The sequence below is a fragment of the Chelmon rostratus genome, chromosome 10, assembly GCF_017976325.1.
Source record: "Chelmon rostratus isolate fCheRos1 chromosome 10, fCheRos1.pri, whole genome shotgun sequence".
Classification (NCBI taxonomy): Eukaryota; Metazoa; Chordata; class Actinopteri; order Chaetodontiformes; family Chaetodontidae; genus Chelmon; species Chelmon rostratus.
In genome coordinates, this window is record NC_055667.1 from 18425034 (window position 1) to 18437509 (window position 12476).

The following is a 12476-nucleotide window of genomic DNA, read 5'->3' on the forward strand; positions in this document are numbered from 1 at the left end:
AAGAAATTTAAAAAAAAAAAAGGGAAAACAGCAAAAGCTTGCAGGAGCCTGAAATTGGCGATGATAACATCTGTTCTTGTTATTGAAACTCTATACCTTGAAAGCAGCTTGTGTTTAAAATGCTGGTCCACATATGAATTCTTTTTGTCAGATCTATGGAACCTTGTTTGCCTCTGGGGAATAAATGCTGTGAGCAAGAAAAATATGACTCAATCTGTGTTCACAGAGAAGATCACTGTTGTGGTCAGCAGAGGTCAAAGAATCCTGAACTCTTCTGCGCTGGCTTTTGTCTTTTTCTAAACATTACAATACATTCAAGAAAAGTCAGTTTTTCTGGGGTCAGCGGGTGTTTACTACTATTTGTAAGACCTGACTTGATTAGAGAGACACATAAAGGTCTTAATGAGCTACTTTTGATGGGGCATTCTTCTCATAACAGATCAACAGTCTCCAGCAGGGAGGGGAGAAAAAACAAAACACATTTGGCCTGGGATCTATTAACAAAGGAAGTGAATTTCTGCACTTTGAATTATGAACACATTCCTTCAATCGTAAACCTAACATCGTAAACTCATGTATCTGACTCATTTACTGCTCTCGACTGTGAAATGTACTGTTTTTATTAGAAAGAATTCGTGGGAAGTGACTAAATACATTTACCTCAATTAGTACGATTTTGAGGTACTTGAGCTTAAATGTTTCCATTTTGTGATACTTATGTGTACTTTGGTTCCCAATACATTTATCTGACAGCTCTAGTTAGTAGCTACTGTCCAGATTAACCTTTTACATATAGACAGAGTATAATACATTGTTTTAGATACCCAACAGGATGTAAAGTTGTTCAAATTGGCTCCACCACTAACAGCAATAATATTATCTTATTGACTAACGTTATCCAATGATATAATTAATGTAGTAATCTAATTTGTATAATAATATAATTAGGAAGTGCCATGACGCATCTGTCTAATGGGGTGCATGTGTCGTTTGTATAATGAGTATCTTTTGAAACTTTAAATGCATTTCGGTGATAATACTAAATGTAAATATTGTAATTATGCTTGAGTAAATGAATGCAATGTAAATGGCAGTGCTTATAACAGAGTACTTCAAACTGTGGTATCATTACTTTTACTTTAACTCTATAATGAATAAGTGCTCGAGCATATTATAACAGTTGATGAGCAACATAAACCATATGAGGCTTTAGCTGCTAAATCACTGTGTATTATTAAATTAATAATTGCTTTCATTTCTTAACAGTTCAACTTCTCATTTGTAAGAGGAAAACATCTTTTTTTTTTTTTCGGGCCAAATCGCCCACCCCTACCCGCCACCCTCCCGAGCAAAGGATTTTCTCACACAGACCTGCATGGACATTTCAGCGCTCCTCCACCAGTCCCTGTAGGTTATACTGCCATTTAAAGTATGTCGAGCATATCGAGCTTTCCATCTGATTTCTTTATTGCGCGCTGTATTGATGTATGAGTGTTTTCTTTAACTATTTACTTTAATGATTAAAGAGGCAGCTTTCAGTGATTTTAAATGTTTCTGCGAGCGTGTAATGTCCTGCAGCAAATATCTTGAGACATTTGAACAGCCAAAAAACAAATTAAACAGGGCAGCAGAAACAGAGCTGAACTTTTAGCCTATGAAACCAAATTTTTTAACGCAGTTGTGATAGAGCTCATTTATCCAGAGGACAACTGCTACGCTCTGGACAATTTCACCATATGCACGTGGACTATGTGAATGAGCCGTTGGATGTGTAGAAGGCCACAGAACATTTGTTATCATTAGATCCTGACTGAACCTGTTGGCTTGTTGGGAGATTAAAATAATCAGTTAAGTTGAACTGAGCTGTGCACCATCCTGCAACACAGCCAATGAATCAGACCCAGCCCACCTGACCTGCAGATAAAACAGCAATCCATCATTAATAAATACGCACTAGGGCACCCGAGTGTGTCTACATCTGCCAATAAAAATAGTTCCCAACTAATTCGGTATTTACTTCTGTCTGAGTAACATTCGCCAAAACCAACAATGCCCAGCAAATCATTTGATCTCTTTTAAAAATAAAGGATAAGATTTTTCAAGATATCTATCTTCAAAAAGCACCGATGGGGTTGGGGTTGAGGTTCAGACAGCGTAGGGATCTCAGAAAGCACTGAGAGACGGACTGTTGCAACGAAATCTGTTCCGTGGAGCGTTTCGGGAACATGTGTGATCGGATTTTGAATTTCGGTCACGGTCAAGACACCAAGAGGGGTCGCAGGACAATAACGAGTGTCTAGGTGTCTTTCCAGCTTTTTGCGTGCCTCGTGTTCACCTAGTGAGAAATTTACGAACGCTTTCAGATTCTTGTGTTACTCCAAGCACCGCCCACGCTCGAAAAATCAAATCATAGCAGAATAGTGCAGGACAGGGGCAAAGGAGCTTGTTTTCTTTTTTTTTTAAACAGTCAGCGTCCATCTGTTTCACATGAACTTTTGAAGTATTTGTACCATTTCAAGTTGTGCTTTTGCTTTTATGTGCTTTCAACCATAATGGCCTTTGTTCCATAGCAGCAAGTTATCGATAAATACCCTTATTGCCGCAGTTAAACTGCTGACATAATGTAGCATAATGAAACAGCTAGCCTGGTTCTGTCCTAAGGTAACAAAAACACATAAATGCACACAACCACCTGTAAAACCCCAAGGCTTTTAAGTCTCTGTACTTTTTTACGCTTCTGCTTTATGCTTTGTTGTGCACGTATTAAACAAACCACATGTAGCATGTTAATTATTGAGCTTTAGAGATGTTGTTCGGCTGATTTTGTTAGCATCAGACTGAGACAGGCTAGCTAGCTGTCTGCTGGCTCCAGCTGCACATTGAACAGACAAACATGAACGTGGTGTCAATCGTAAAATGTGTAATAAAGGACAGAGTTGACCACAGAATGAGAGAGAGATGACTCACACTGAGACATTTTTACAACGGTTTGAACACGGCTGAGTCCACCCTCACCTCGCTGCTTGCTGTCAACAGATAAAGTCCAAATCAGACAATTCATGGATGTGAGAGCGAGGAAGGACAACACCCTCACTGTCACATCTTGGTAGCCTGACAGGACTTTCCCGACCAATTTAGAGAAAATGAGACAAAAAGATCTGACAAGAGCGCCTGATGAATATGTGTGCTTTTATTGTGTCGTTATCTTTGCGCCTCTTCCGCCGGCTGAGTCAGCAGAAACAACTTTGTAGAGTCAGTCGTAACATCACTCTGAAGACGTGTGTTTAGTTTTACTCTGATACTAAAAACAGGATTTCAACTCTAAACCATTGTTTCCTGGGTAACAAAATTAATGATTGTGGCTTTGTTTTTATACCAAAAAGTGACTTTTTTGCAGTGGAAAAAGTCAGGGATCACAAACTTTTGTTTACAAGAGTTGTACGCCGTATGGAAGCAACTCCAACTCCAACTTGTGTCCAGTTGTTTGACTTTTTGACCCAAACACAGCACGTACACACAGTTTTGTGTTAAGACTGGCAAATTCTTCTGCAACTGATCTGGTGTGGCCTATTACTGTATATCTGCTACAGCTATCTGATTTTGACTGCCACTTTTACTCTCACGTGGTTACAAAATGCACTCGACTGACTTGCAGGGAGAAGATGCAGTCCTTAATAAAGTCAAATTGAATTCAAACCCCAGTAAACAAGTTTATCCTTGTTATGTCAGTACAGTGCAGATATAGATTTCCGCTGTTGCTGAATGATAATAATCAGCAGAGTCACACAAAGAGAAATGCATTTGCATTTGCTGGTAAATGCTCATAAATAATAAAAAAAAGTTTTGAAGGTGTCAGTGCAACTAGTACAAAATATTATAGAAAGGTAAGCAGGATTTCCAAGAAACGAAGAACGATGTTGAGTTATCTTAAAAAGCAACTGAAGGGAAAAAAGAGAAAATAGCAGCAAAGATAGAGAGAAAGAAAACAGAGAGACGTGTCACATGTTTCAATTCCTGTCACACTGCTGTAGCAAACCCTATCCGGTTATTGCGACGGTCAAACTCTGTGTAGTAGCGGGCGATGAAGTTGGCTCCCAAAATCCAGATTGGACCTGTAGGGGGTGGCACATCCAAGCCCCTAAACGTGACAGTGCAGACTTCCCCTTCGATCTGTGATTGCTGGAGCCACAAAGAAAAGTCAGTTCCCTCACATAAGTAAATTCCACGTGAGTACAGAAGTATTATGAACAAAATGTACTGAAGGTATTAAAAAAAATTGCCAGTGTGTAACTAAGGAACCTCCCAAGATCCTAAAAGATTAAACTCTAAACTTGTGAGCTTATGCTCACAATAATATGTTGTGTGCACAAGTTACTATCTCTCAACATCAAAGATAATATTTTTTCTTTATTATTAGCACATAATCAGCTCACATAAATCATATATAGCTTTGCAAAATGTGAGCCAGTCTAAGAGGTCACATGACTGAACAAAGTGTTATTAAGATTCCAATTAATGTGCAACAGCTTCGTTACAATTAATAGGAAGTAATTAGGAGAATATTGAGGGAAAACTTTTAGTTAATATTAAAATGATCAGCATTCATCATCCTGCTTACCCATAAGATATAATCCTCGTGAGTGAGTGAGTACTCCTGGCCACCCAGGTGGAAAGTGACCCTGGGCAACGTCTTGACGGTGTCACAGTTGACTTTGTACTGACAAATAACAGAGAGAGGGAAATGAGAGAGGATGATGAAGCTAATGAATGTTTTACCAGACAAATGCGGGAAAGCATGCTGCGCGTGTAAAAACGTACTCCGCTTTCATCCTGCTGTGCACCGATGGTTCTCATCAGCACGGACACCGAGGAGGCCGGGCCTGTGATGTAGGAGGAACCCGTGTCGATCACAGCTGTGCAGCCCTCTGCACAAAACATCATCTCCATCCCCACGGAAACACTGGACGAACGAATGGGAAATGCAACGCCTTTTGGTTCTGAATGGACGCACACACATGAGTTACAAAACAGAGATCTTACCCTTTCATGGTTACTTCCCATTTGCCCGTCTCTCTGGTGCCCATATAGTTAAAGTTTCCGGTGTAGTAGTTTGGGTCTGTGCCACCGAGGACCAGCTCTCCGCCTGGAGAGTGTTTTGGGTCCCTGAACACAAGAAATAGCCAGTCATTAAGTCCACCTTTTGTATTTATCGTTGCAAATTCTCTTTGTCGCTGTTGACGCTGTGATTTTGGTGATTTTCATGAAAGGTGACATGCTCCTTCAGCAGGTTAAATCTCATTTTATCTCATTCTAACAATGCTCCTGTTCTCTCTAAACATCCTCTTGTCTCATCCAGATAATACATTTTTCCTTCAGTTCAATTACAAGTAAGATTAAAAAATAATCAAATGTTCAGACAAGACAATATTGAATTTTATTTCCCCACATGTATCAAATTAAAGTCTTGACAGCAGCTATGTTTAGACAAAATAGCTACATACATTTTCTTTGAGTTTGAAGTTATTATCTTTTTATCTATTCCATTTTCTCCTCTGCAGTGGTGACATGGACGCTACAGGAGGTCAGTTGACTCAGTCCAGCCCACCTGCTGTAGTAGACAGAGAACACCTCTTCCTTGAGGACATGCTGAGACATGATGCGGTCAAACACCGGAGTGATGCCGTCGATGGCCACGTTTGGGTAACCCATCCCCAGGACTCCGTCAAACTTGGCGAAGATGAAGGGCATGGCAGACAGAGAGGTGGCCTCAGCAAACACCTGCACCACAGGAATACCACCAACCTGCGGGGAATAAAACAACAAGCTGAATGTCAGAGGTTGGACGTGTCAAGAGATGCTTATTTTTTTGTACAGGATGTTGATTTTGAACCCACCACCACCACATCTTCACTCAGAAATCCCCTGATGTTCCCAGAGGCGTACTGAATGGAAAAACCAGTTCCGTTCTCCACGTGGGTCCGGGATTTGGAGGCATCGTACCTGTTGTGAGTAACTAAAAGTTCAAAATTCATTTGAGTGATAATATTCATTTGGATAATTGTTCTTTGTAGGTTATTCAGTTATTTCTCCCTTTTCCCCTTTGATGCATATTTAGGATAAATATATAAGTTACTGCTGCTGTGAATGAATTTTATTATGTGTGAACACTTACAACAGGCAGTGGAGAATGGGGAGCAGCTTTGCGAGGGCACCCACAGGTTCGCTGAGCCTGTATCAAACACCACGTTGAACATCTGGGCCGGAGAGCCGATGCTGATTTCTCCATAGTACTGAGTCTGACAGGAGTAAACAATGAAACACAGATTGATGATACAATTGCTGACTTTATTAATCCCAAACTGGGAAATTATTCTCTGCATTTCAGCCATCGCTGATTTACTGAAACACACACATGCACATGCAACATGCAGTGAGACACACAGGAGCAGTGGGCTGCCGCATCAGGCGCCCGGGGAGCATATTGGGGGGTTAAGTGCCTTGCTCAAGGGCACATCAGCCGGCTAATGGAGGGGGGGAGTGGATACTCCACCACACCCAAGTTTCTCTGCCAGTCCGGTGGGGGGAATCGAACCGGCGACCCTCCAGGCACAAGCCGCTTCTCCAACCCCCAGCTACAGTGTTTCTTTCACTTAGTGCATGAAGTCAAAAAGGAAATCGAATATGACATTGAGAGTACGAATCACACGCAAAGCACATTTTAAAGTGTGTTTTCAAAGCCGGTTATGCGACTGGCCTTGGATGAGAACATGAACATTCACAACCAAAGTCTGTTTTTGCCTTCAGGACTAAAACAGCCAACCCAGTGGCCTTAAACATCTGGATTTCCCACTACCTGTTTGACTCATAACATTCATAAAAATGGGCTTGCGCAAAAAGTGTCTCACATCCAAATAGTTGGTTAGAGGTGTCGGAGCGGTCCCGTTGTTCGTGTCGTCTGTGCTCTTCTGCTCCAGCTCTGTCAACACCTGCTCCACAGAAACACCCATCTCCCGCAGCGTCTCTCTGATGGATGGCATCTTCCTCAGGCCAATTCTGGAAGGAGAGCGGGAAAAGTCATCTTCGAGCTGCAGATATGAAATGAACACAAAGAGCAACTGTGGACAAGATTACAAAAGAAAAGTATATGAAATATATTTTTCCCAGCGCATATGTCTCACACACATGTCTGGTCGTCATCCCAGTATAACAATAAGCCCTTAACAGAGCACAGACCGCTTTGTGCTCTGTGCCTAGCCAGAGAAAGGAACAAAAACACATGTTAAGCCAACGCTGGAAACATTAGCTTTTGTAATGACCAATAAAACACATACATTTTCTCGTACTTGTTTGGTTTGTTGTTTGCTGTCACTGCACTGCACTGCTGCAGCTGCGCGTTTTCTCTTTCCTCAGGGCAATTGCAGCCGTAAATCCTTACTGTTGCACTTAATTCTACATAAAATGCAGGTATATGGAGGAATAAGCTTCTTACCTTCTCAAGGCATGGCTCGGTGTCGCTGTCAATGATAGAGCAAGTAAACACATCCAATAATTCGTCAGCAGTGCCATGGTGACTTCTCTGACTACAGGCCAGTGACGAATGTTGGAGATGCAAAGTTGGTTTTTCTGGTTTTGTGAATATATTCCACGTTTGTTAAATCGGACTGACTGAAAGCTACCAGCTCTCTGTCTCCCTGCTACGAGGTCCCTCGACTCTTTTTATACCAAGTCCTCCTCGCTGTGCTCTCACCCATAGGACACTGTCTCCTGCTGGGAGCTTTCCCAGAGGTGACCACTTGAAAACAAGCTCTGCTTCCCTCCCCCCACCCATCCCCTCTACCCTCCTGCCTTGGTCACACAACCTCTTGAGTGATAAACAGGGCCCAGAGAGAGGTCTTAACTCTGACCTCTTCAAAAACACTGAAGACAGAAAGCAGGGGCGCAGAGCTCCTGAGATTGCTGACGTTGGTAGGACGGACACCTTGTCTGCCGGTCTGTGAGAAGCTTTAGAGGGATTGAAAGATGCTCTGAGCTGGCAGATTAGTTGGCTGCTGCTTAGGAAACTCAACTACAAGGCATTTTAAATCTCAGCTGCTGCAGACTGCGCTCTACAAACATGTACTTCAGGACATCATCCCCACAGCCAACAATTCCTGGCTTTACGCTGCTCTTTCCACCTTTTCTCTCTTCGTGCAAAGTTCATGCATCTCATGCACCACTTTAGTATTGATTTGCACAAGCAAGCTAAGACGGGGGGGATAAGGCCCATTTGTAAGTTCACTTCAAGGTCTTAGATAAAGATCAAGGCAGGATGCAGGGCCCATATTGACTCAATTATGCAATGCAGGAGACTCGCAGTTTGATGTGTTTTTGAACTGTACCCCCCCCTGCAGTGTTTAGACTTGACAAGATTTCACACCCAATCAGATAGGTCTCACTGGGTTTTACCAGGGAGGATTCCCACAGTATCTGACCTGTCAGGATGGGGTCGTGTGCTGGTGCTGTACCGACCACCCAGTCGAGCCAGGAGATATGTGGGGGTTCGCGTCAGGCAGCCAAAATGGAGGTCAGAGGTCAGCCGCTGAGATACTACCCTGTGGGCAGAGCTTCCAGAAAATGATAGCGTGCTTGCACACATCTTATAGAAGCAGTGATTGTTTCCAACAACAACAACACGGACAACACCAACATTGTTGTGCATTAACACGCTAAAAGAGCGCATTCATTGTTCACTTGCTCGTGTTCTTGGTAACTGAACTGAACTGAACTGAATCAGTGAGAAACAAATTAACACGCGCGTCATTAACTCCTGCAAGAGATAATGATGCTTCTGCACCGTGTTTTACGGCACCCAGCATGACAGCATGGCCAATGCAACAGGCAATTCATGTTGTTTTATGAACTAATCGGTAGAGATTACAAATTGTTCCCGCCGGGTCTGACAAAACAAGTCCAAATGTCAACCACATCGGCAACTAGTATTATCAATGAAATGTGCGTAAAGTATAAAAAGTAAAAGTACTCATTGTGCATAGAAGTGGTCCCTGTCACTGTTTTATTATTATTATATATGAAGCCTTTGGATTAATATTACTGCTGCATTCATGTGGTGCTAAATGTTAAAGGTTGAGCTCATTTTAACTACTTCAGCTACTGTTGGGTAGTTCAGTCTAATGCACCATATTCTGTAAAATCAATGTTTGTAGCGTGGCTATCCTGTGAGAGCCACGCATTTGTAAAAAGTCACCTTTTCAAAACAAACAGCTCTGTTTCAGCTTTGACATAATGTATTCTCCAGATCCAAGGGGGCTTTTAAATTGTTTATTTAGTTTAAGAAGCAGGAGAACTTTCTCAACCGGTAAAGGAACACTTAATCTGTCAGTTTACACATGGTTTTCACTGGATTAGAAGGTTAAGAAATATAGTCGCCGAGACAAGCTGTCAGACAAATGCAGTGCAATAAAAAGTACAAAATTTGGAGTAGAAGTTAAAAGTTGCAAAAAATGAAAATACTCAAGTGTTGTGGAAGTACCTCAAATTTGTATGTAAAGCATTTTTTGTTATATTTGTTGAAATTTTACATCCTGACAGCAACCAATCAATCAAAAAGGAAAGGGGTCGCTTGTAGTGAATTATCGCCTGAATCTGCGGCTCCTCTCCAATTTTATAGTAAGTTTCAGCTTGTTCAGCTGTCCTCTATCTAACTGTTTTGCTTCACTATGACTGCTCTCAAAATGTCAATTTTAGCTGCAGCAGGCAGTTGTTTTCAGTGGCAAAGCACCAAACAGCAGACAGACACAGCTAGAGAGTTGCTGGTGAGCATAGTGGAGCATTTAGGAGCTAAAGAAACAAGTTTTTCCCTTACGAGTTGGAGGAGAACAAAACTGGAGCCAAAAGAGAGTGAATATGTACGACCTGCAAGCTCATCTGGTAAAGCTTGAACGTTTCAAGGCCTTACCGCCATAGACCTGGTTCCATTCCTGCCGGAGGCCCTTTGCTGCATATCATCCCCCCTCTCTCTCCCCACCTTTCCTATCTCTCTCCAGCTATAAGCATCGTAAATAGAAATCTGATTCCAGATGGTCAGAAAAATAACTTAAAAGGTGATGATATGTCAGTGTTGTGTTCAAACTTGTTTCTGATGCCCCCAAGTGGTCAAACAAAGCAGTTATTGCAGGTTTGAAGCAGTCATAATTTATTTTTTTGGCCTCTTCATGGTGGAACAAGCTGTAAACACGATATTATTATCACCCTATAAAGCAGCTGTGGCAGATGTCTGAGTAAGCTACTGCCCATTTACACATACAACACACACAGCTCGCAAAATTAGGATTCATTTGGAGTTGTGTTTGTGGATGGATGTAAATGTGTCTGTGAAGATTCTCATTCATCCTCCACTGTTTCCTAGCTAGTCTCTAACATTGTCAGTGTGGCGTTTAGTGCTGGGCAGGTAACATACAGTAAATGGTTTTACCAGAGCTTTTTATTAAAACTGCAAAAGACAGTCAAGCTGTGGTTCGGGAAGCCAAGCCACTGAGCTACAAGTGGCTTAAAACCTTTGCGGGATGCTAGTTTTCTCTGGTTTTCATCAATATGAGTGATGCATTTCATGTTACACATGCTCATCTGATCCTTTGAATAGAAACACATTTTAATTCATAAGAGGCCAGTATCTGTCTCCTAATTAGGCCTCACAATTTGTTTTTGCCAAAAAACTTTGGGGACAATCTCACAGACATCTGACTCTTGACCTACTTAGCCAAATGGATAACCACAAGTCTCTTTCCCATACCATCCAATGGGGCCCATGCGTCAGTCCTGTGTGGCCTTCCACCCCCTCAGCTAGTCTTCACCAGTGCTGGGCATGGGAAATTTGAAACCACCCCCTGGAAGAAGATTTACTTGAGCTTCATATGTTTTTACTTTCATTCATCTTTCCTTAGAGGTCGGGTCAAATGTTAATTATGTGGCTCAAATTCACAATTTGCCTATACAGTTTGTGTAATGTGTGGCACACTCAGAGTAGTAGAGCAAAGACAGACAAGCATGTAACAGATGCTTCATGTACAGAGCAGACCACAACATTTCTGATACATTCTGATACTGTGTCACATAATCATGGGGAAAATGCAAAAGAAGTTGCTATGAAATTAACAAAGTGTTCAAAAGACTGTAACTATGGATTGATAGATATAAGCTTAAAGACTGTCCTGACATCTGCGTAAATGAGCACAAAATGTTATTTAGTAGTGATTTGGATTTTGGGATGTGGAGATGATTGCTTTGTATTTTGCACTCTTTCTCATATTACTTTATTATTGTACCTCTCTCCTATATATGCGGAAAATAGCAGTTTGCTTACATTAAATCACTCCTTGTTTATGTGAGGCTAGTGTTAAAAAATATACATGAGCGGCTTCAAATGTCTTCAAACGGGATCTGAGCTATTCCTCCTCACCACTGTGGAGACGGCCACATAGGGAAGATCAGCCCCAAAAAATCTAAACATAGACAAATATTGATGAAAAATACAGATACAGAGGGGGATGTTGAGCAACCTGCGCCATACAACCTCCTCTCAAACATGGAGACCTGGAGGGACGTGACAGCATGAAATCTGGGGAGACAGGAAGAGGACAGGAACAATGATGCAGAGCCAAATGTTTGGAGGCACTGACAGCCGGGAGGGAGCGTTCCCGGAAGATCCAGCAGAGAGGAGCCTGAGTGAAAAGAGATGAGGAGAGAACCAGAGAGAGAGATGCACACAGCTTAAACAAAAGATTACAGAAGTTAGAGAAATTCAGTGTTCACTAGATGCTTACAGTTTGTTTGCTGAGTCCGCATCAACATGGACTACAAGTGCTGGGGTTAAGAGATTTACTGAGACCGAGGCCGACCCACTGAGAGGGTAATGGTCCTGAAAACAATGAAAAGGAAAAAGGTGTATTTATAAGCCAGAAGGTGCAACAGGCTGAACTTTAAATGAGTTTCTACTGAGAAACAATTTCGACCCGGTTCATAGGAAAACCCTGGCACAGCATCTCAGCTCCCAAGAACCACCAACAATAAAGAATCTGCAGCTGTTTAAAGGTTTATTTTGAACCTTGTATTTATTTAAACAGAGACTCTTTTGCTGGCCGTCTGGATAGGAGCAGATTGAGGAGAGCTTACATTAGCTAGGAGAAGCCAGCCTCTGCAAGCCTGAAGGCTGGAACCAATCAGCCCCCTGGAATAACCTCAATCAATCAGTCAGTCAGCCAGACTCACCTGCAGTCCATCACACACTCATGCACGCAGCGAGAGATCAACAACACATGCACATTACAGGAGATTACTGTAGGCTCAGAAAGAAACACACAATGTTCACACAACCTTGGTGTTATATCACAGATGGACATCTGAGGCAGACTTCATGTAAAAGGATCTTGTAGAGTTGTGAGCTATCTGTCATGATAAGAAAGACATAAAGCAGAGCTGAG

General features: G+C 42.0%; 1 protein-coding gene across 1 annotated transcript; it reads right to left on the reverse strand.

The window, feature by feature from the left end:
* Positions 1 to 3288: 3288 nt before the first annotated feature.
* Positions 3289 to 7828, reverse strand: ren (renin). Its single transcript, XM_041944907.1, has 9 exons — positions 7748 to 7828; positions 6906 to 7085; positions 6173 to 6296; positions 5895 to 6013; positions 5606 to 5802; positions 5041 to 5163; positions 4819 to 4960; positions 4619 to 4717; positions 3289 to 4179 (listed from the first exon to the last, which is right to left on the reverse strand). Exons 1-9 carry the CDS (start codon positions 7826 to 7828, stop codon positions 4018 to 4020), a joined length of 1227 nt encoding a protein of 408 aa, XP_041800841.1. The 3' UTR covers positions 3289 to 4017.
* Between the last annotated feature and the right edge of the window lie 4648 nt (positions 7829 to 12476).